Source organism: Lycium barbarum, chromosome 10 (assembly GCF_019175385.1).
Source record: "Lycium barbarum isolate Lr01 chromosome 10, ASM1917538v2, whole genome shotgun sequence".
Lineage (NCBI taxonomy): Eukaryota > Viridiplantae > Streptophyta > Magnoliopsida > Solanales > Solanaceae > Lycium > Lycium barbarum.
Genome location: NC_083346.1, coordinates 61,984,641 through 62,009,779, shown reverse-complemented (window position 1 = coordinate 62,009,779; position 25,139 = coordinate 61,984,641). Strand labels below are relative to the sequence as shown.

Here is a 25,139-nt window from a genome sequence, read left to right as displayed (position 1 = left end):
TGTATTATGTGCTAGCAGCTTGGTGGTAGACAAGTAAAAGCTATCAAGCTTAGGACAAGGTAAACAGGCTTTGTGATATCATCTTTAGTGTTTAGTACTAATTTAGAAGCTGCAGTATATCTTGCGGCTCATTTTGTTCAAATTAGGAAACGTGGTAATAATGGTAATATGCTCTTATCTATACTTTGATAAGTTAGTCATTCTGTTCATTGTTTGTTTTAGTTATTCCTTCTAGAAGTAAAGAACTAGCTGCCTTTAGGTTGGAGTGTGATACAGTTTTACTTTTCCCATCCCAATTACTTTAACTGTGACAGGTTTGTAGTTTAAGATCAAAATGTTTGACAAATTATTAGATTGCATCGGTAGACAAGTGGAAAGAACTAGGTGACTTTTCAGGTTACTCCTTCCATCTCAAATGCAAGTAAGATGTTGAGGGAAAGGCCAATTCCCTTCTCCTGCCTTCCTTTTGCAGTAACATTATTTTGCATCCTGTAGCTAGTAAGATGATTGTGAAATTGAGCTTTGCTGTCAAAACTTTCAGATGATAAATGTCAAAATTTCAGGTTCAGAAGTACGTGGAAGGATTATGTTGGGTTTGCCGGTATTACTACCAAGGTGTTTGCTCGTGGCAGTGGTTTGTTGTTTTCCTGGGTTTCACTTATAGTATTTTCCACTTCATATTTATGCCTTTCCTGTGTAGTTACCTCTTTATTGAATACGTTGTGGTAGGTAGATGGAGCTGCTTTCTGCATGCAGCATGCCACATTTATAATGTTAATTACTGTTTGACATTTTCTTATCCTTGTAGGGATGTTCTGTACTGCTCCTTTTGTAGTATACTAGTCGATTTTTATTTTATTCATATATTCATTCTTTTCTATTTTAAATGGGGGATTGAGGGGCTCGTGTCAGAGCCGGGGGACTCTCTTCTTCCTCTCAGTTTTCTGCTGAATGCCTCTCAAATTGAGAGTCTTGCCATTAAATAGAAAGGATACAGATTTACATCGCTAAAGATCAGCTATTCTATCCCTAAAGATCAGCTACTCTATCCCTCCAAATCTGCTATTCTTAATTGTTATACAACAACAACAACAGCCCAGTGAAATCCCACATCTTGGGGTCTGGGGAGGGTATAATGTACGCAGACCTTACTCCTACCAAGGTAGGATGACTGTTTCCGAGAGACCCTCGGCTCAATAGAAGCATAAAAAGGGGGTCAGATAAGGTTAAAAGATTTAAAACGATATTGCAATGAAATAATGCAAGCGACACAGTAAAACAGGATAATCAAGGAATTCAAAGCGATATGGAAATGCAAATCACGAAAGCGGCACAGATAAAATAGAGTAATCAAAGTACAGAAAGTAGCAAATAATAACATAAATCAAAGCACAAGAAATTATAATGCGCTAATGCGCCTACTAATAAGGAAAGATAACGAGACTTATATACTAGCCTTCTACCCTAATGTGGGTCCTCCACACCTTCCTATCTAAGGTCATGTCCTCGGTAAGCTGTAACTGCGTCATGTCCTGTCTAATCACCTCTCCCCAATATTTCTTTGGCCTACCCCTACCTCTTCTGAAACCATCCATGGCTAACCTCTCACACCTCCGCACTGGGGCATCTATGTCTCTCCTCTTCACATGCCCAAACCATCTCAGTCGCATTTCCCGCATCTTGTCTTCCACCGAGGCCACTCCCACCTTATCCCGAATAGCCTCATTTCTAATCCTGTCGCTCCTAGTGTGCCCACACATCCATCTCAACATTCTCATCTCGGCAACTTTCATCTTTTGAACGTGAGAGATCTTAACTGGCCAACACTCCGCCCCATACAACATAGCCGGTCTAACCACCACTCTGTAGAACTTGCCCTTCAGTTGTTATATTATCAATATTTATTCTCTTTGATTACTACATCAAATCTCTATAATTACAACACGATACAGTTACATAAATATATACAATTATTCTCTATTAATTCATGAGTTGTGAGCTGTCCATCATGCTAACACTTCCTTACTTTTTTACCCCTCATTAATTTTGTGTCAGAAGTGTTTTTTTATTTTTGGGGTTGTGATAATGGTAGTGTCCCACCAATGCTTGCATTACGGTAGGCTATCTACGTCACATCCCTTGGGGTGTGGGCCTTCCCTGGACCCTGCTAACGCAGGATGCTTTGTGCACCGGGCTGCCCTTTTCTTTAGTAATGGTAGTGTCCTAGTCAAGTTGCGCGTTCTTGGACTAGTCCACCGAGTACTTGCTACCTCCCACCAGCACAGGTTCCGTATAACTTTGCTCTCCAAGGCTTAGACAGATGAGAAGAAATAACTTTTTTGGGATTTCAATCTTGGTCTCCAAGATTTGCATCCACTACATTGACCACTAGGCTACTCCATGCTTGAATCAGAAGTTATCGGCTAATTCCATTTTTTATGACAGCGTTAAATTGGACACATTTGAAACGCTAATTTCACTTGATGAATTACACTAGTGGTAGTGGAAAAAAATATTAAATTAATAGGTGAAAGTTAGTTTTGGTAGAGAAAACATCACATCAAAGTTCAAAGTTTGAATAATAAAATGAATTTGACTTTTTGAAAGTTGTGAAAGTAGGAAAGCATAATATTATTTGTGGCATGGTGTCAAAAACATTTTTTGGATGTCCCAAAATGGAAAGAGTTCATATTAATTGGGACAGAAGGAGAATCTTATTTACTCTATCATCTCTTTGTCCTTTCTAATTTTCTGATGGTTCAAGTGGCAATGTGCACTTATGATTCACTTTTCTTTTTAGGTTTTACCCGTATCATTATGCTCCATTTGCTTCTGATCTCAAAGGTCTAGCAGACTTGGAAATTACGTTTTTCCCAGGGGAACCATTTAAGCCCTTTGATCAGCTAATGGGTGTTCTGCCAGCTGCAAGGTTATCATTAGGTTCTTTATACTACGTATTGAAGGATATGTCAAAGGAAACATCTTTTATACAGTTTTGACGATTTCTTACATGAGTGGTTATTTGAGGTTGTCTCTTCTTCTTCCCCTTTTCACCTTTCCTGCAGTGCAAATGCTCTTCCTGAAAAGTACAGGATGCTAATGATGGATCCATCATCACCAATTTCTGATTTTTACCCAACAGGTGTGATGTCAACATTTTACTGTTGTTCAGTTTACTATATTTCTCTTATGTTCTGAAGTCAATCATTCACCATAAATTCTTTTGTGCGTGCAGATTTTGAACTTGACATGAATGGGAAGCGTTTTGCATGGCAGGTAGTTTTACTGCAATGATTGAATGTCTAGTAGTTCTCGAGATGATTGTAGCTGTTTACTTATTTGAAAGTTTAAAATCTGTGTACTAATTGTTATTTCCCCTGTAAAATAGGCTGTCGTAAAATTGCCGTTCATCGACGAGAAGAAGTTACTTGCCGAAACAAAGAAGCTTGAAGACACATTAACGGTATGAAAGAAAATATTATTTTTAGACCTTTCAAGGTCTTGGCTCTTGTTGTTAATAGCTATGTTTCTCGGACTCTTCAAATATGCCACCGGGGGCGGCAACATTTTAGGAGAGTCCGAGCAACATAGGTTAATAGTATCTACTGTTAAAATTGTTAAGATGGTGAACTTGATTGCCTTAAAAGGCCAAAAGACAGCAGTTAAGTCCAACTAGTTTTGCCATCTTCATTTAATGTTACCTCAAATTTTGTTTCTCTAATTATTCCATCCTTGCTGTAGGCTTCTTTTCATGAAACACATGCTGTTCTAGTAGGTTTGATTGGCGAGTTGTTAAATTGGGACTTAGATTTTATTAGTTAGGAAAGTACGTCCCACCAAAGTAGTTGGCTGCTGAGGTCATAGAAATGCTCGACTTTCCTAGTTTGAGTGTCATTGAGTTTTCATAAATAGATGGTTTTTCCTCGAGTGTTTCTACTCTTGGTGGAAAGGCATGAGGAAAATAAATATTATCATTACTCGCTTCTGCTCAGTTGTCCAATATTAGTTTAAATCAGCTTGACCAATTTCAAGAGAGATCAGGCTAATTAAGTGTCAGTTTACCGTCAAATTGTAGAGATCTGGCTTTTGCACTATTTAGAATTTTGATACTTAATATCTCAAAAATATAGGAGCAATGTCTAAGTAATCACCTGGGTCGGTGATGTATGACTGGGTTTTAAAGAAGGTAACATCAGCTGGCATAAGACTCAGCTCTATCAGGTGAATAACATCGATATCCCTTCTACGCCCTCAAGTAACCTAGAAATACACATTTAAAAGCATGTGGAGCTAACTTATCTTTTCCTGGAGTAAGGTTATGAACAAAACACGTGCTCCCAATTTGCATGGGTTGAAGAGAGAACAAAGGTGATTGGGGAAGTAAAACAGAGTATGAAACTTGATTATGGATAGATACTTGAGGATGATATACGATTAATAAGATAGCAGGATGCGAGAACTACATCCCTCCAAAGACACAACTGATACGAATCGATTTGGGAATGAACCCAAGTCAATTCAAACGCGGAAAAATTAAAGGATACGAAGAAAAGGGGATGAGAAAAGAGGATAAATACTTGACCCGAATGGGGAATCCTATAGACAAATCTAGGTATATGAAACCTTTCCCTTTTAATTTGAATTCAACAACCCAAAAGAACCAAAGCAATATGAATTCAAGGCAAGATATTCAGATGAAATCCACAAACGAACAATCTTCATGAAATCATTGGAAATAAACGGTTCAAAGACCAACAATGGAATCCACCATTAAATCTACTAAACTAAGCTAAACAAACTATGATAATCCTATCATCACTCAAATATTCATCATCAAAATCTCCGTGAAGAAAATGGCTAAGTCTAGTATTTATACTCCTAGACTAAAGAAGACGAAGTTATTACAAAAATGCCATTAATGAGGCAAGGGCCTTGTTTGGCTAGTTGGATTGGAATCCGAAATGTCCCTCCCTTGCAAAAATGGCCATCATCCCATCCTCAAAGCTTGCAATTGCGACCATTTGCATGTATGTCCCTTCTTTGCATGTTTGGCCACTTTTGCATTTTCTGTCCTTTTTGCGCTTCTAGCCACTTTGGGTGTCGGCCTTCTTTGTTGTAGCCTTATCTTCAAGCCTCGCCCAAGCCACCTCCCACACATCATAGGCCTCATTGTGGGGCTTGTATGGGCCTCCAAAGGCCTTCAACACTATCCTTATCATCCATGCCGGTTGTAGAGCTTGAAGTTCCATATCTTGGCCTTGGATGTAAGTCTTGAAATGAGGTATGCCAAGTAGGGTCATATCATCCTCCCCTTCTTCAAAAGGATTCTTCCTGGAATCCGAACCTAGCAAAATCCAAGGGAAGACATACAAAAACATACTCCTCAAAGATTGAGGGTTAGCACACAAAACCATAATCACATATTTATGCCAAGGATGAACAAATTTGTGGTATAACCATCAATGACAATCATGGATAACAATTGCACACATAAGGTATCAAGAAGTTGATCCCTCCAAGGTTCATGATATGAGGATAGAATAATAAAACCAATGGATTCAAAATACGAAGTATACAACTTTACATTGGTTCTATTTGACATGTAGCACAATGTCCAAACAAGGACACTCTCATTTTTCAAACAAGGACTCTCCCAAGATAGTGCTCTCAAATCACACAAGGTGTCACCCGGATCAAATGGATAGATTACCCACCTAGTAAGTCAACGACACAATCATTTACCCTATAAGAGTCTCCCTTCACATAAGATGCACCCAAAACATACTCATGAGCATCATCCCAAAGTTCATCATAGGCAAATAGGTAATAAAGAAAGGTGTCACACAAAACTATTTCTTCAACTAAAGTGACCTCAAGTATAGACTCATTATGGGGTTCAAGCACAAGTTCAAGCAAGCCACTACTATTTGGAACACTCATGGAAGACGTGACAATTTGCAAACAAGTTTCACCTTCTTTTTAAAAACATCCTTCCCTAACTATCATGTCATTTCCCTTCAAGGGAAGGTTTCCATCACGAGGGAAAGGGTTATCTAACCTACGCCAAGCTAGAAATAGCATCTCCCCATCCCTTAGGATAGGAGATCTAGCATAGTCCTTCGAAGAAGTGTGCTCTTGTTCATGTAAGTCACTCCCTTTCTTTAAAGAGCACTCTTCACTTTCGGAAGCCATTCTAAAATTCGACGTTGGTCCATCAAGTGGGTCACAAACCCTCAAAAAGGACTTTTCGTCATCGGGAATGGTGTCAACAACTTCAACCACCCCATGCTTGTCATCAACACCAAGCCCATCATCATCCTATAGTGGGTTACTAAATACCTTGTGACTCGCCAAAGGACACTACATTTGCAACATTACCAAACTTCCCACTAGGTACATGACTATTCACATGATCAATTACATTAATATCATCACTAAATTGAGGGTCATTAAGCACATCACAAGGTTCCTCAAACAGTGGATTTTCATAGCAAACAAATTGATCAACACAAGTATCCACACTAGTTGGACGCAAATCGATCTTCCAAGAAGAATCAACTCGGTCATCGCTAGGATCAACTAGTGGGTGAGATATCATTTCACATGACAATGTACTAACATGCAAATCATAGGAATCAACACTAGGTGGACACAGCTTGAACTCAAAAGAAGAGTCAAGATAGTCATCAATAGGATCAACTAGTGTTGGATCACCCATATCAAACACATTGTCAATTGTCACAATAGCACTAAGCTCATCACAAGGCAAAGACTCATGAAGCTCAAGTAAGGACAAGCTATCATTTACACTCACTTCAACAACATGACCAATCACATCATTTGTGGTGTTAAGAATAGCTATTTTACCTTGAAGTTCACATTCATCTCCTTTGCCTTTGGTTTCAACTTTGGAGCTCGTTTACTCCTTCGGGAAGCTCTCAACCACCTCAAGAACCTTCAAAGGTTGAGGGTCATCATTAGGTTTGCTTCCGAGAATACCTGCACTATTATTAAGACCACTAGAGAAGAAAGAAAAGTCACAAGGGTTAGATAAAGGTTGTGACAACTCCCTCACATCACTCCTCACATCCTCTCTTTTTTCCTCTCTAGAATTGTCACTTTTCACTCCTTTACTCCTCTCAATCTTTTCTCTCACAGTTTGTTGGGCCTTGTGGACTTGTTCTTGCATTTGGAGAAGTAGCTCTGTCATTTCCTTGAGGTTTTCTTTTGCCCCTTTTATATTATCTCCTATGCACTTGAAGTCTTTCTCTTATCTCCTTGAACCCACCACTTGTGCTTGTTTCTTCTTTGGGTTCATTCCATGCTTGAGATCTTGCATTCCCTCTACTTCTTTCACCTATCAACATTCCCCTCCTAGCATCCACACCATAACCATAAGAACATGGCACATTCGTTCTAGGATAAGAAGCATGGTTCATTGTATTTCTTGAAGTAGGAAATGTATACTCTCTTCTCCTCCTCGGACTACTCCTACTTGGACCAATCCACACACTTATACCATTTTGCTTTGAATAGGAAGTATTACAAGGCGATGTATGTGAATATCTACTAGAAGACCCCTCATAAGAATTATATGCAATCCCGTTATCTTCACAAACATATTTACCATGAAGTGCATAGCCACTAGGCTCATCATCACCACATTCTTCCCATTCTTGCAAATTCCCACCAATTGGTTCATATCGAATTTCTTGGATCTTGGGTCGATTTTTCTAACCTTGCTGACTTCCTTGGGCCCACTCAACCTAGTAATTACCCCTTTGGGCTGTTTTAACACCTTTTGCACTTGGACTTGGAAAATTTTAGATCAAACCTTCTTTTTTGGTCTTCTTCCTCAAGATGAATGTTTGAATGTCCTCAAGAACAAGAAGAACATTCAAATTTCCAAGTACCTTAATTCCAACTCGTTTTGGATCCAACTTTCAGATCTAAGTTCCTCTTTGCTAGGAGAACAAAGCCCAATGCCTATTGAAGTCAATTTCAATCCAAATCAACAAGACCCAATTGTGTTCTTCAAGCTTTGATGAACCTTCAATGGTGAATTTCTCAAAACACCTTTAAACTTCACCAAACTTCGGATTTAGATGTATTTCACCTCAACAAACTCAAATCCAACTTCAAAAACACTCAAATCAAACCACAATTGCAATTTTTGATTTTTTTTGTGAATTTTCAGATTTTTGATTTTTTTGGGATTTTCAAATTTTGAGCTTAGGATTAGAAATTGTAGGAACAATCTCTTAGCCTATGCTCTGATACGAATCGATTTGGGAATGAAGCCAAGTCAATTCAAACGCGAAAAAATTAAAGGATACGAAGAAAAGGGGATGAGAAAAGAGGATAAATACTTGACCCGAATGGGGGAATCCTATAGACAAATCTAGGTATATGAAACCTAAACCCTTCTAATTTGAATTCAACAACCCAAAAGAACCAAAGCAATATGAATTCAAGGCAAGATATTCGGATGAAGTCCACAAACGAACAATCTTCATGAAATCAATGGAATCCACCATTAAATCTACTAAACTAAGCTAAACAAACTATGATAATCCTATCATCACTCAAATATTCATCATCAAAATCTCCGTGAAGAAAATGGCTAAGTCTAGTATTTATACTCCTAGACTAAAGAAGACGAAGTTATTACAAAAATGCCATTAATGAGGCAAGGGCCTTGTTTGGCTAGTTGGATTGGAATCCGAAATGTCCCTCCCTTGCAAAAATAGCCATCATCCCATCCTCAAAGCTTGTAATTGCGACCATTTGCATGTATGTCCCTTCTTTGCATGTTTGGCCACTTTTGCATTTTCTGTCCTTTTTGCGCTTCTAGCCACTTTGGGTGTCGGCCTTCTTTGTTGTAGCCTTATCTTCAAGCCTCGCCCAAGCCACCTCCCACACATCATAGTCCTCATTGTGGGGCTTGTATGGGCCTCCAAAGGCCTTTAACGCCATCCTTATCATCCATGCCGCTTGTAGAGCTTGAAGTTCCATATCTTGGCCTTGGATGTAAGTCTTGAAATGAGGTGTGTCAAGTAGGGTCATATCAACAACGGAACATGAGATTGTTTGAGTAGGGTATGAGGAATCTCAATAAGATACCTATTCTTCCTCTCAACTACCCAATTTCGTTGAGATGTGTAAGGGAAAGCTGTTTGATGAAGATGCCATGAGATTTCATGAACTACTGAAATGGAGAATATGAATACTCTGGGGCATTATCACTACAAAATGTGTAGATAGAAACTCCAAATGGATTTTGGATTTCAGCATGGAAGGTCTGAAAAATAAAAAATAACTCTGGTCAAATTTTCATCAAGAATATCCAAATGCACCTGGAATAATCATCAATGAAACTGAGAAAGTAATGGAATCCCAGGGTAGAACTGACCCGACTAGGACCTTAAATATTTGTGAACTAAAGGGAAAGACGACTCTGACCGATTATTAGGATGTCAAGGGAAATGTGAGCGAGTATGCTTACTTAGTTGACATGCTCACTCTAGAGCGGACACGTGAGACAAATCAGGTACCATTTTCTGAAGTTCTGATAAATTGGGATGTCCCAACCGTCTATATAATAAATCGGGTGAATCAATAGTAAGACAAGTTATTGAAGGAGAACAAGATGTGAGTCATTTAGAAAGGATAGGTAATAAAGTCCATGTAATTCACGGCCGGTACCAATGATCCGTCCGGTACTGCATTCCTATATAAAAATGGTCATCACAAGATAAAATAGAGCAGTTAAGTCATTTGGCTAAACGACTAATGGATATGAGATTACAAGGACCACTGGAACATAAATAACTGATTTCAAAAGTAAGGAAGAAAGTGGACCAGCTTGATCTATTCCAGTTGCCTAGGTTTGAGGCCAATTATCCATTGTAACTGTTGGAAGGGATTGAGAATAAGAAATAATAGTGAAAATAGATTTATTACTAGAAATGTAATCAAACGCTACTGAATCAATAACCCAACTACTGTGAGAGAAAGATTAAGGGACACAAATCATGCTATAACCAATATTGGCTGGGTAAATTTTGGTTCTCTAGAAAAATGCTCAGAGCTGAATTTCGAGCCCTAGCTGTCTCCCAATGTGTAAAAAAAAAAATATGATACCTGGAATTAGGGATTTGCCGGAAAGTTTACTGGAACTGTTGGAACTTGTCAGAACGGACTGAAAATTGTATGGATTAGGTCTATTTGAGAGGTGACCACCAAAGAAGAAAACCCCTTGTCGCAAACTCACCGTAAGAAATATCACGAGCCGGTGCATGGCTAGATCTAGCCGAAAAATATGAGGTCTTTTCAGCACGTGGGAGATTGACGGCTGGCGAGGTTTGTGGGTTTTGGTCATCGGATGGTGGGACTTTGTGGTGGTGTTGGTTATTGCACAACGCCAATAAAATGAAGTTATAAATAGCCACTGGAATTACGCACAAGGACATTCTTTTCTTCCTGGACATTGTTGGTAAGACACACAACGACTTTAGCACAAAAGCTCTGATACCATGTCAGAAAGTAAGACAAAGGAAATGAGAATAGAGAGAAACTCAGCTTGGTTATTCCCTCAAGCCATTGAGTTTTAAATAGCTAAGTGTACATATTTTAGGAAAGGAAAGAGAATCAAAGTACATAATTACATGAGTAAATCAAACTGTACAATATTTACAAGATCCTAAAATACTCTAGAATATCTACGAGATACTAACAAACTGCATGTCACGCCCCGAACCATGGCCTGGGCGAAACACGGCACTCGGTGCCTTACTACATGTGACTGAGCGAACCACATGGCTTGCTGAATCATCATGAGGCATAACATGAGCGGAATATAATGTGAATGCATGATGAGCCTTTATAAAACGTAGTAAGTCATAATACTTAATAAAAACACTTGTTTAAACATGAGTGCGGAAATAACATGAATGAGACAAAATGGCTATACGACTCCGAATGTCTGACATAACATAACTGACTTGTCTAGTCTATGAAACCTCTATCATGAATTTGACTGGAAAAGATACTTACTGGGACAAGGCCCCCAGCATACCTTAGATGTATAACTAATCATAAAAAAAAAGTTGACTAAACCCCGAATGAGATGGGGCTCACCAATAAGCTGATACGAATACTGTCCTACTGAGCAGATGTGTCGTCCTGTATATCAGTACCTGCATCGTGAAACGCAGGCCCCCGGGCAATAAAAGGGGACGTCAGCACATTGAATGTACTGGTATGTGAAGCAACTGAAAGAAATAACATGAGACATGGAATAACATGATAAGAACTGAAACTGAAAATCTGGACATGAGCATGAGCATGGTCATGAGTACATATATATATATAACATAACTAAAACATGATAAGTAGGGAGAGCATTTCATAAACCGACACATAATATCACCACGTGGATACGTGGAGTCTGGTACCTCGCCGGACCAGCAGAGCCCCTATACCTTGCCAGGGTATAAGGTGGTAACGTGTCTGATGGATCCATTCAATGTAAAATTAAGGTATCGTCCTATCTGGGCGGAGCGATCCTTGTCCTACGGTGGCTACGTAGTTTCAGGCTATCTGAGCCTTCTCGGTAATTCGTGCAGCTCCCAAAAACATGAACATAATATAGTTGGCTAAGAAGCCCATGGTTTTCGTGAATTAACTTGTACTTGTCTTGTAATCATGATTTCACGAAATAACTTGTAAACGTGGTTTTATGAAATAACTTGTAAATATGGTTTCACGAAATAACTTGTAAATATGGTTTCATGAAATAACTTGTATTTAGTATGTATGTATCTTGTAACATAGCTTGAAAGTAATTATATAATATAGTTGCATGAGCACTTGTAGACATGTAGGATATTCATGAAATAATCATTTTATTTAAAAACATGCATGCAAGAACCCATGGAATGCAAGATATGGGTTTTCATAGATTACGGACGGATTCTCAATAATCATAAAGAAATATTAAGAACTCAATGATGGAATTATAACAATTCATACATAATGTAATCATGGACATGGACCTAGGGTTATCATGAGCATGGTATAGAAATCCTAGTTTTAGTAGAGAATCATAATTTATGGATTATGAGGCGTGGGGAAGAACAATGATGTTCCCACACGTAGATAGTAACTCTACATACCTTAGTCGCTCCAAAACTTGAATTAAAGACTCACGCTTTGAAGAAAATTTCCAAAATCTTGAATTCTTGAACCTTGAGATGGGTTTTCTTGAAAACCCTAGTTTTAGAATGATAATTTCTTGTTTAGATTACAAGGATAGGTGTTAGAATTGAGTTGGAATAATTAGAGTAGGCTTACCTTGGTGTTCTTGATGATGGAAGAGGGTAGGAAGTCATTCTAGGGCTTGAAGGAATGAAAAATAATGATTTGAACTGATATGGACGAATATATACTGTTCTGGAAAAATTAATTTTTCGGCCCAGTTAAATACGGGCCGTATTTTGAAATACAGACAGCACTGCCTCTTTTCAGTAAAATGGCCATAACTCTTTGCGCAGATGTCCGTTTGACCTCCATAATATACCGTTGGAAAGGTATTTCAAAGCTCTACAACTTTCATGAAGGAAGTTTTCCCAAATTCCAAATACGTTTTGAAATACGGGCCGTATTTTGAAATACGGTCCGTATTTAACCATTTGACATCAAATTGCCAAATTCCAGAATGCTCAGAAATCCTTGGTTTCAGTTTTCGATTTAAAATACGAGACGTATTGTGAAATACAGTCCGTATTTAACCATATGACATTCAACTGCCAAATTCCAGAATGCTCAGAAATCCTTGGTACCAGTTTACGATTTGATTTACGGCCTGTAAACTGAAATACGGTCACTGTTCATGGGCGTAAACCACCATCTTACAACTGAAGAGAAAATTTCCAATTCCCACATTCTTTATCTGGTTTTCTAAGTCTAGGATCATGGTCAAAGCTTAGGTTAAAGGTACGGGGTATTACAATATCTCCCCCTTGGGATCATTCGTCCTCGAATGATGGGTCATGATTAAGAACATGGCTGGACATGGCTTGAATTCATGAACATGAAAGAAACATGACGTAAAACATAAGAGCTTGACATGGTTACGTGGGAACATGGTCATGGATCATGAGAACTGAGTACGTGATTACATGGAAACATGTACATGGGGAACATGAAACTGAGTAGCGCCTACATGAATGAGAATCATGAAACATTTGTCCTCGATTTATGACTAGTGATTAAGAATCGCTACTAACTTTGGAATCTACAGAATTTATGGCAGGATTTCCTTCATAATTTGAACCCTCACGACATTTCTCAAAGGCCTGCCAACTAACTAAAGTACCAACACACAACTCACATAGCATCTTAATAGGCATGATGTGACATAACGTGATTACTGAATCTTGAATGTATCTAACATAAATACTGAGCTGGCTTGAACACACGGATATTGGCTGAATGATTACGTGATTACTATACATGGGGTTTGGAAGAAATGTGTAGGCACGAACATGACATGATTACCTGGGCGTGAGATGCATGACGTGGGACATAAATACACAAAGACTAGATGACATGAATACATGGGTGCTAAACTGTCATGAGATACGAATACATGTGAAAATGGATATCGTAACATGGGATCTGAATGTCGAAAACACGATTGTTATAACATGTGGGTTGAATACTAAGCGCGTGTAGGATTTGGATACTTAGAGACTTAATCACAGACGTTCATATGTCACCACGGTAATATGAGATAGGAGTATGACTTAGGCTTTAAATGTAAGCGCAACTCGATGTGAATGCGACAGACTTGAGTCGTATAACAAGAATATGATCATAACATAGGTGTTCATAAATCTCTAGCATAGGCATGACATGAATACGTCGAATCTGAGTAGAATACTCCTGAGATAAGTACCACAGGGTACATGAAAATATATCCATTTGAATATAGGAATGCACTTTACTTCTGATTATCTTGTTAGCTGTTAATCATGATTATGAATACCTTAGCTCATCTTGCTCATTCTCATGAGCGAATTATAGAGGACTGAGAGAAAAGGAATTATTAGTACTATTCACATGAGATACTTTGCTTTAGAGAACAGACATGACATGGTGCATTGTACATGGAGGACGTAACGTGGAACATGCGTACATGGGAACGTGATTCATATGGCATGAAACGTGATTACGTGAATAGCATGACATGGGACATGGGTACATGAAAAACATGGCGTTCACATGAGTATCTGCATACCATTGCGTATGGACTTGAGTTTGTGGGCATTGAAGTAAGACTAAGGCATAAGTGTGACTTGCGTGGAGTAAAATTGTAGGCTAACTCTTGGGTCAGAGACATAAGGCATGGATAAAACATTACCTTTAGGATTTAGATATACCGAAAGAATTGGACATGGTTCAACATAGCTTACTCTTATCACCGTGAGTAAACGCCTTTGTTATAAATAAGGCACGTGAAAGAATGGATTACAGGCATGTATAACTCGTTCCTCGAGCATCTAAGACATGGGTAGAAGGTTACCTTGAACATAACAAGGCCTAGATACTTAGCGAAAGGAAAAAGGAATCATGTCATCGTGATTGTAAAACATTAGCTAAAGGAATATAAGCACGAATTACATAGAATCATGGGTAGAACCAGTGTTTTAAAAGGCGGGGGCATAAGGCGGGGCGTTTTACATACGCCTCGACGAGGCGTAAGCCTCGAGGCACGGGGCGTAAGCCCCATGGGTATTTAATTTTTAGTATTTCTTAAAATAATATAATTACAATAAATATTTTTAAATAGGTAAAATTACATAAAAAATAAAAGAAAACTGTAAATAAATGAAATATATATATATATATATATATATATATATATATATATATATATGTGTGTGTATGTGTGTATGTGTGTGTGTGTGTGAGTGCGCGCGCGCGCTTGATCCTCACAAAAAAATGATCAAAACAATCCATTATACACCGCTTATAACTTGTAATTATATATAACATAATTTTACAAGTATAAACAATACAATGAAATAAAAGCTATTATGAAATGCAAAACAGTTCTAACATTTTAACTTTCAAACACGGAAAAAAACACAGTTTCTTAAAACACTATTACTATCATACTATTCATTTTATCTCCCTATAAGCAAATAATCAATAAAATTTGTCAATATTACAATTAAAACATAACTTCTTCATGAACAAAAAATAAAATTATATGATAATTCTGATACATAGGACTTATGATCAATGACAAGTGAAAATGTACAATTCCGCTATGTGTTTTTTTTTAAAAAAAATTAAGTGATATTCACCCTCACGACGTTCTCAAATAGTAAATATCCAATACTACAACTTGTTATATGAGTTACACCCAATCTTCTATTTCTATAGATGAAAAACTATTAAGTAGCATTATTTTGTTAAACAATTATGAGGGTGAATGATTTTAATTAAGGAATTTAAAATATAATTTGTGTAAGAACTGTTAGGCGAGCCCTGGGCGTTGGGCGTTAGACGTGTTTAGGGCGTACGGTTGGGCGCTTAGGGCGTAAGCCTTATAGGAACTAAGCCCCGCACGTTAGCCCCAAGGCGTTTTGCCTTTGCCACTGCCCTGCCCCGAGGCGAGCCTCGGGGCGAGTCCTGACACTGCCTTTTAAAACAATGGGTAGAACATCCATCTTGGTTCACCTTCATTATTATCTCACAAAATCATTGTTATGATACCGCTATAAGTGGAATGCATAGCGAAATTAATTGGGGCACGAGTATGTGGTAACATGGATAACATAATCATAGGGGTCAAGATCATCATTAGATTTGAAAAGCACTTAGATGCTAGAACATGGACATGAGTATAAAAGCATGATAGATACGTGAGACCTGAATGCGATTTTTTAACTTTAGACATTAGCACACCAGAAGTGCTAGACATGAAAGGACATTCCCTTGCATAACTTACTATCATATGAAGTCTTAATTCTTGTATCTTAAACGCAGAGTATCAATCTCTAACATGGGCATGATATGGGTACGAAAGGCACGAGTAGAGTACGTCTGGGTATTAGTACATGAATTACTCTGGAATTGGAACCATTATACCCTTAAAACCCACTATTCGATCTAGAACTTTATCTCATAACATAATTACCTAGTACTTGATCTTAACAGCATGACAAAAATCACATTCTACACACCTTATCTTGGCTACATGAAACTGTGATCCTCTGACATAATCTCCTTAACACCTATCAACTTACAAAACACATAGTTTATATCGGCACCTTATCGCACGATCTCCCCCTTAGTTCAAAAGCTGACGTTTAAAGCCTGTGGATCCCTTGAGTTAGCGATAAGTGGTCATCTAGTGGTTCTGCTAATTTCCTCTAACATACTGACGACTCATTTCTTCAGCTTACTTCAAGCAAGTCTTACTTACTGGGAAAACTGGATTACTTAAATGAACGGGTTTCTAATGTACATAACTGGCATACTAGCTTTGTCAGTCCTGAGGAAGACTCTTTTCTGATAACTCTTAAAGGCTCTTCTTCTGTAGCTTGCTCTCTTACTGCTTAGATGGTTTTCTTCTTTCACCAATTTCTACAGCTCAAATTTAACTTAAACCCTTTGGGCCTTCGGTGTATTCAGACAATCACCCACTTAGTAGTGCTAACTTGACTAAGCAACTCAAATCGTGCTTCTACTAACTCTGCTGAAAATTTCTAATTCACTGTATCTATTCAAACTTACTTACTATGTTTCTGTTAACCACTTGCTAGCATCATATTCTCTAATTCTTCTCTGAGTACTAAAGTGAAACATGAGGTTATTTCTAACTTTTCCTCTTTATCTGACTCTATTCTGGGGTTGTATACTATCTTTCTGAACCATAGACATGGATCACACTTAGGGAAATTTCATCTGTCTCAAACAAGGAATTGGACTAACCCCAAATTCCCTATACACTATCAAAATTATATCATACTATACACATCAGGGATAAATACTTAATCACATAACCTAAGAGGGAATTGTCATATCTTTTATCTCATAGTAATATCTGCTCCTTGTAGTAACTTACTAACGTCATACTCTCTAGGTCTGATCTGAATAAGCTTAAATAATTTAAAACTAACCCTAAAAAAAATTCAATATCGTCTGCTCGTGGTTTTCTTATCGCATCAGTCCCTTCCTAGTCATGTACATAGATCATATGGAAAATATATATATATATATATATCCTTGAAAAAGTCGAGACTTTCTAGTATTACAGGTGGTTGGCTCTTAGAATATTTCCTGCTCAAAACTACCGTGGACAATTTATGATTGCTGCAGCTAATTTCATAACATGCTACCTCGTGGGGTCTTAAATATGAACCATCACCCTTATACTATAGCTCCATGGTCAAAGAGTCCAAATAAACTTACTCTACAGGGTATATAACCTACATGTACTGCCATGTCGAAACTTGTTTTTAAAAGGGTATTATCACCTGATAAACACACCATGCACTATTTGGTAAGTCTTGGGTCTCGAATTTTCCTTCTCGCTGCTTACACATTTGATACGTTCAGAATTCGATGGAAAAAGAATGTTACTTACTGCTCTAAGCTTCATGGCACGAATTAGAATAATTCCTGATGACTCCATCTGAAAGAAAAACATCGATAATGATTAGATTTATATCTTTCTCATCCATTGAGACGTGGCGTGTTCGGTAGAATGGGAAACAACACACGAGTCCGAGTGATTTCTGAGAACATAGCTCTATTGCACAATCTAGAGTTGAAAGAAGTGAGACAATCCTAGATGTCTTGGTGGTCAACTATTTATATGTGTGGCGTGCACACACATATAAAAGTGACCCCACTGGACACAGTTTCATAGACTCCCTAAGACACTTGAACCTAGGCTCTGATACCAAGCTTTATCACGCCCCGAACCATGGCCTGGGCGAAACACGACACTCGGTGCCTTACTGCATGTGACCGAGCGAACCACATGGCTTGCTGAATCATCATGAGGCATAACATGAGCGGAATATAATGTGAATGCATGATGAGCCTTTATAAAACGTAGTAAGTCATAATACTTAATAAAAACACTTGTTTAAACATGAGTGCGGAAATAACATGAATGAGACAAAATGGCTATACGACTCCGAATGTCTGACATAACATAATTGACTTGTCTAGTCTATGAAACCTCTATCATGAGTTTGACTGGAAAACATACTTACTGGGACAAGGCCTCCAGCATACCTTAGATGCATAACTAATCATAAAACAAAAGTTGACTAAACCCCGAATGAAATGGGGCTCACCAATAAGCTGATACGAATACTGTCCTACTGAGCAGATGTGTCGTCCTGTATATCAGTACCTGCATCGTGAAACGCAGGCCCCCGGGCAATAAAAGGGGACGTCAGCACATTGAATGTACTGGTATGTGAAGCAACTGAAAGAAATAACATGAGACATGGAATAACATGATAAGAACTGAAACTGAAAATCTGGACATGAGCATGAGCATGGTCATGAGTACATATATATATATAACATAACTAAAACATGATAAGTAGGGAGAGCATTTCATAAACCGACACATAATATCACCACGTGGATACGTGGAGTCTGGTACCTCGCCGGACCAGCAGAGCCCCTATACCTTGCCAGGGTATAAGGTGGTAACGTGTCTGATGGATCCATTCAATGTAAAATTAAGGTATCGTCCTATCTGGGCGGAGCGATCCTTGTCCTACGGTGGCTACGTAGTTTCAGGCTATCTGAGCCTTCTCGGTAATTCGTGCAGCTCCCAAAAACATGAACATAATATAGTTGGCTAAGAAGCCCATGGTTTTCGTGAATTAACTTGTACTTGTCTTGTAATCATGATTTCACGAAATAACTTGTAAACGTGGTTTTATGAAATAACTTGTAAATATGGTTTCACGAAATAACTTGTAAATATGGTTTCATGAAATAACTTGTATTTAGTATGTATGTATCTTGTAACATAGCTTGAAAGTAATTATATAATATAGTTGCATGAGCACTTGTAGACATGTAGGATATTCATGAAATAATCATTTTATTTAAAAACATGCATGCAAGAACCCATGGAATGCAAGATATGGGTTTTCATAGATTACGGACGGATTCTCAATAATCATAAAGAAATATTAAGAACTCAATGATGGAATTATAACAATTCATACATAATGTAATCATGGACATGGACCTAGGGTTATCATGAGCATGGTATAGAAATCCTAGTTTTAGTAGAGAATCATAATTTATGGATTATGAGGCGTGGGGAAGAACAATGATGTTCCCACACGTAGATAGTAACTCTACATACCTTAGTCGCTCCAAAACTTGAATTAAAGACTTGAGCTTTGAAGAAAATTTCCAAAATCTTGAATTCTTGAACCTTGAGATGGGTTTTCTTGAAAACCCTAGTTTTAGAATGATAATTTCTTGTTTAGATTACAAGGATAGGTGTTAGAATTGAGTTGGAATAATTAGAGTAGGCTTACCTTGGTGTTCTTGATGATGGAAGAGGGTAGGAAGTCGTTCTAGGGCTTGAAGGAATGAAAAATAATGATTTGAACTGATATGGACGAATATATACTGTTCTGGAAAAATTAATTTTTCGGCCCAGTTAAATACTGGTCGTATTTCAAAATACGGGCCGTATTTTGAAATACTGGCCGTATTTTGAAATACGGACAACACTGTCTCTTTTCAGTAAAATGGCCATAACTCTTTGCACAGATGTCCGTTTGACCTCCATAATATACCGTTGGAAAGGTATTTCAAAGCTCTACAACTTTCATGAAGGAAGTTTTCCCAAACTCCAAATACGTTTTGAAATACGGGCCGTATTTTGAAATACGGTCCGTATTTAACCATTTGACATCAAATTGCCAAATTGCAGAATGCTCAGAAATCCTTGGTTTCAGTTTACGATTTAAAATACGGGACGTATTGTGAAATACGGTCCGTATTTAACCAAATGACATTCAACTGCCAAATTCCAGAATGCTCAGAAATCCTTGGTACCAGTTTACGATTTGATTTACGGCCCGTAAACTGAAATACGGTCACTGTTCATGGGCGTAAACCACCATCTTACAACTGAAGAGAAAATTTCCAATTCCCACATTCTGGTTTTCTAAGTCTAGGATCATGGTCAATGCTTAGGTTAAAGGTACGGGGTATTACACTGCATACTGTTATATAGCTTTCCCATGTGCCATCGAAATGACTATAGCGGAATACTGTATGTTTCATTGTGGCTCTCTCTGATCGCCTCTGTTTATGTGGCTCTGGAAATCACGATTGTAGTATTTGTAGTTATTGCACTATTTTACCCTAGCCGAGGGTCTATCGGAAACAACCTTTCTGCCCCACAAAGATAGGGGTAAGGTCTGAGTACATCCTACCCTCCCCTTGCACCATTTGTGGAATTACACTGTGTATATTGTTATTGCTAATTTACCCTAAATAGCTGGTTAAAATTGCGATTCATTGTTCGGAAGCAGGGGCGAATCTATGGGTTAATTTTGGGGCACATGAACCTATGGTCTTTCCACAAAACTAGATATTTTATGTACATATTTTTTAGACTTGATCTAATATTACCTGAGGGTACCCATGCTACAAAAAGGCATAATGGCGCACTTGGTTAAAAGCTTAGTTATTTACCAAGAAGAACGAGGATCAATTCCCATTTGATGCATTTCTTTTTTCTCCTATTTTTAGTAGTGCACCCATATTGTAGAAATCCTAGATTCGCCTCTGTTCAGAAGGCTCAAGGTGTTAGTCCTTAAACAAAATTTTCCTCCCTTTGTATGTCCATAAGCAAACAATGATATCAAACATAAGAGGATTTTTTATGGGAATTTAGAGTGGTCATGAGTATCGTTGAGCTTTTTTTTGTCTCCCTGGAGCTTAACTGCAGTAAAATCCTGGAAGATGGTATATTACAATCAGACCTCTCTATAACACCCATTCTTTATGACAACACTTCACTATAACAACCATGTTTTCTTTGGAACTGATGTTTCATGTTATGTTATATTATATGTTCTCTATAACATCATTTCGTTATGGCAGCCGAAAAATATCAGAACAAACGACGTTATAGAGAGGTTTGATTGTATTATAATGCATATTAGAGTTGTTCTTGTCTCATCCTCATTTCGTAATCTTGCAGGACGAGGAGCAACTAAGGAACAGTGTAAAGTTCGATTTGCTCTATGTTCATGATCACCATACTTTGGCCCCATACATTATTTCGTACTATCATCACAATGATAAGGTGCCCTCGGGGGCACAAAGACCATGGGTAATTGATGCAAATCTGAGGTTGGTCATCTGGTCTACTGCCGAAATCTTCAATCTTTTCTTATGCGGATTGTTTGCTGGTTCCTCAAGCGCTCTTCTGTTCCCTTTTTCACAGCAGTGCAATGAATGGATTCATTTGGTTATCTGAGAGGAATGGCCTGAGAGATAGGGTTCCTTCCCCACTTAATGGATTGGGAGATATCTTAAATAATAAGATTTTGTGAGTTCCCTTGCGGCAATTCCAGGCCTCTACCCTTCTTTCAAATTGTGATTATGACATCTTCAATATTTTAATTGCTTGAGAAAGTACCTCTTTTACCTTCATTTTTTTTTTTGTGGCCAGAAATATTACCTTTCTGAATCCAGTACCTCATAAGCACATTCCGAGGCCTCCAGAAGGAGTATTTATGCCCAAAAAGGTTTGTACAGGATCCGTCATTTGCTTAGTTGCTGTTGCCTGTTGTACATTTGGGAGCATTCTTAAACAATAATAACCAAATCATAGACAGGGTTGCTCAGGGTAAGCACCCTCCACCTCCAACCCTGAGGTTGTGGGTATGAGTCACCAAGGGGGCAAAAGTGAAAAAGCTACTAGGGAGGGGTAAAAAAAAAAAAGAAAAAGATAAATAACCAATCGTAAAACTGCTTAACCATTAATTTCATGACAGATATATAATTAACAGGAATACGTAATGTATTTATTTTTTCAATTTCTCTATTTGAATCAGCATGTGTCTAAATAAAGTGGGTTCCAGTTCCAACTTGATCTAGTCAGTGTTGTTATTTAGGTGGTGTTTCCTTCTATTGATTAGAATATGCCCTGCCACTTTTTTACTCAAAAGAGATGCCTGCTCTTCAAGCTTTTCCTGATGTAGGGGAGCTTGAGTTCGGAAAATTACGCTCTATGTCTACTGGGAGAAAATATTTACACGCTTTAGCCCATATTTTGAGTTTGCTACCCGGTTTAGCCCATATTTGTGTATACACCTTTTACACACTATAATACACTTTTATACAAAGTTGATACATTATGTATATGCTTTCCCCCAGGTATAATGTTGTATAACATTGTATAAACTGAAAATATGACTACGTGGTGTAACATTTTATGTTGGGCTGTATATTTTTGAGAATTTCCCTTTATTTAATTCTAATATTTCTTCAATATGAGTTAATCTGCACTTCATTTTTTCTTGTATTTTGCGGCACATCTTTTGCTGTTTAAGGTCCTGTTTGGTTGAATAGGCTGCATTGCTGCTTTTAGGAAAATTGTGAGTGTAGCTTTTTAAATTTGTACTGCAGATATTGAGAGCTGTTGATATAAAACCTTTGCCTGTATTATGGCATGAAGATCATGGTGCCCGGCGCCAGCTAGGAAAAGATAGGTAAAATCTGATCTCCTTTGCCGTATCTTGTGGTATTTGGGGTCTTTGCTTTTCACAATGTTAATCTACCCAAGTAACAACAGAAATTTTGTGTTGTGAGTAATGAGCTTGTGAATGTTACAAGTAATCAACTGATGATTTGAGTGGTTTGTCTTGTTTTATATGTAGGGGTCCCGTACCGGGGGCAATAGCAGGGCCTTCACTGGGAGAAGCAGCACATCGGTTGCTTAAGAACACATTGAATATCAAACCTGGTGGAACAAATTTTGGAGTGTTGGAGCAATCATATTCTCGAAATTTCCCGGGCAACCATGTTTTGAATAGGCCAAGGCCAGCTGGACCATCTGGCTATGAAGGTGGATTCTATGATCAAATGAGTCATAGGAATTTGTCTGCCAATCACAGGCCACGATTTCCCGGACCTGCTGGCAGTGCAAGTGGTTTCTTTGAGGACCCTTCTTATTTCTCTAGCAATTTTATGCCTCGTGGTGCATCTGGGAACCCCAGATATGCTCCACCCCCTTATGAGTTGCACAGCACTAGGCAAAATTTCAGGATGCAAGATAGGCATTCATATCAAGATGAGTATCGTAGCATGAGAAATGAAATGTCAGTGTTGACAATCGAAAGTGCTGCAAGAACGAGGTCTTATTCAACTGTGCCAAGAATGCCAAATTCTGGACAACTATCTAGCGTCTGCCCACCCCCATTCACACAAAATGTGGGTCCTCTTCCTTCACCCCCTCTGCAGTGGATTAACAAACCTGCAAGGGGAGCTACAGCAATGTACGTAAAGCATCAAGAAACTTCAAGAGGGCTGGGGTACGACAAGCAAGTCAAGCAGGTTTACCAGATCAAAAGCCGGCCAACTCAGAGTTCCCCGGAATACAACAGTGATATTTGAGTTACTTTGAGCTTTGCTTTTCCAGCTGATAGTCAATCTCATAGACAGTGAGAGGATATCTGGATCCTCCCATGAAGGATTTGTCTCGTCTCTTTTAACATTATAGATGGACGGGAAGCTCCAGTATTTTATATTTGGTAGCAGCAAAGATGGTGGAGTCTGTTCACGCTCCCCGTGTATGATAGTCCACTTTGAGGTCTGGCAAGTATATTGTACCAAATGACTGGAAAAGGTCAAGTAATAGATTTCGTTGCCTTGTTCTTGTTGATTAAATTGGCAAAACAAGTCCTGCTAGGTCTATGATGCAAAGAATCAACGAGGTATGAATGACATTTGTAAGACGTGTATTTTGTCTTCCTCTCCCTTCACCCCCATAATCCCCAAACCCACAATGGTCTACCGGGTAAGTTTAGCGGGCTGTAACACCGTTCTGTCAATTTGTTTTCCTTTCATATTTCAGCATCCAAAACAAGAAATACCATGGCATGTGGTAAATTTGTGGATTCTTTTGTGTTTCTTTGGGGTTTTTGAAGGATATGATTATTATACTAAGCTTCTGGTTGAATTTTGATCATGCAAGATGATTGTTAAGATATTGTTATGAATACTAGTATTTGTACTTGCACAGTAGATCATATTCATTTTAAAAAAAAAATGATTGTCTTTTTATTCAATTTAATAAACCCAGTAAAAAAAACTTCATAAAAAGCAACAATAAACAGTGTCACATTAGAACCCAATTACAAGGATGCCCTCTCCATAATCTAAATGCTTGTTTGCCTTTAATTTTTCATCGTCGGGTAAATTTATACACTAACATATTGTCCAAAAAAAAAAAAACTTGATAAAATCAAAGGAAAAATATCATATAGATACAGTACAATCATCGAATAACATTTCAATATTAGGACAAAAAAAAATATTTCAATGAAATTCAACAGCAACAACTACTACATACCCGATGTAATCTCATAGGTGGAGTTCAATTAAATTCAAAATAATTTTAGTGATCTTTCAAGTTAAAGTACGAAAAATAATTTATTTATTCTTTATTTATATATTAAAAAATATTTCCTTACTCGTTTCTTCCCTTCAATATTTTTCTTCTATATAAATAATATCATCCCGTTGACGCAAGAGACACAATTCTAAATCTAAGAAAATCCACATAACTTGATTGTACTCTTATACTTTCCATCCTTACCATATTCTCAGTTAATTTTCAATTGTCCAAGTCGTTTTCCATATGATTTTATTTTTAAAACATTGTAATTTAATATCAAAAAATGAAAATTAATATGTTATTCTATATAGTGATAATGTATAATTAAATTAGACAAAAAAGGTTTTTGTCATTTATTCATGAAAATAGATAGTCTGGAGTTTTCTTCAAAATTTAGATACTTTCAAAAGTAAAATCATACCTTTTACTAAGCAAC

At 37.8% G+C, this 25,139-nt stretch overlaps 1 protein-coding gene across 2 annotated transcripts in view; it reads left to right on the top strand.

Annotated features, from left to right (window-relative positions):
- Positions 1–24,279, top strand: part of LOC132616202 (5'-3' exoribonuclease 4) — a 50,875-nt gene extending 26,596 nt beyond the window's left edge. Inside the window, exons 14-23 of one of the 2 annotated variants that reach the window (XM_060330814.1) lie at positions 564–634; positions 2,801–2,929; positions 3,066–3,142; positions 3,236–3,276; positions 3,389–3,463; positions 21,281–21,432; positions 21,530–21,631; positions 21,755–21,830; positions 22,714–22,796; positions 22,965–24,279. In XM_060330814.1, coding sequence (XP_060186797.1) covers positions 564–634; positions 2,801–2,929; positions 3,066–3,142; positions 3,236–3,276; positions 3,389–3,463; positions 21,281–21,432; positions 21,530–21,631; positions 21,755–21,830; positions 22,714–22,796; positions 22,965–23,700 — 1,542 coding nt within the window. In that variant the 3' untranslated portion in view covers positions 23,701–24,279. Of the gene's footprint in view, positions 1–563; positions 635–2,800; positions 2,930–3,065; positions 3,143–3,235; positions 3,277–3,388; positions 3,464–21,280; positions 21,433–21,526; positions 21,632–21,754; positions 21,831–22,713; positions 22,797–22,964 lie in introns of both variants that reach the window. The other variant, XM_060330812.1, reaches the window with a different exon arrangement.
- Positions 24,280–25,139: the final 860 nt, after the last annotated feature.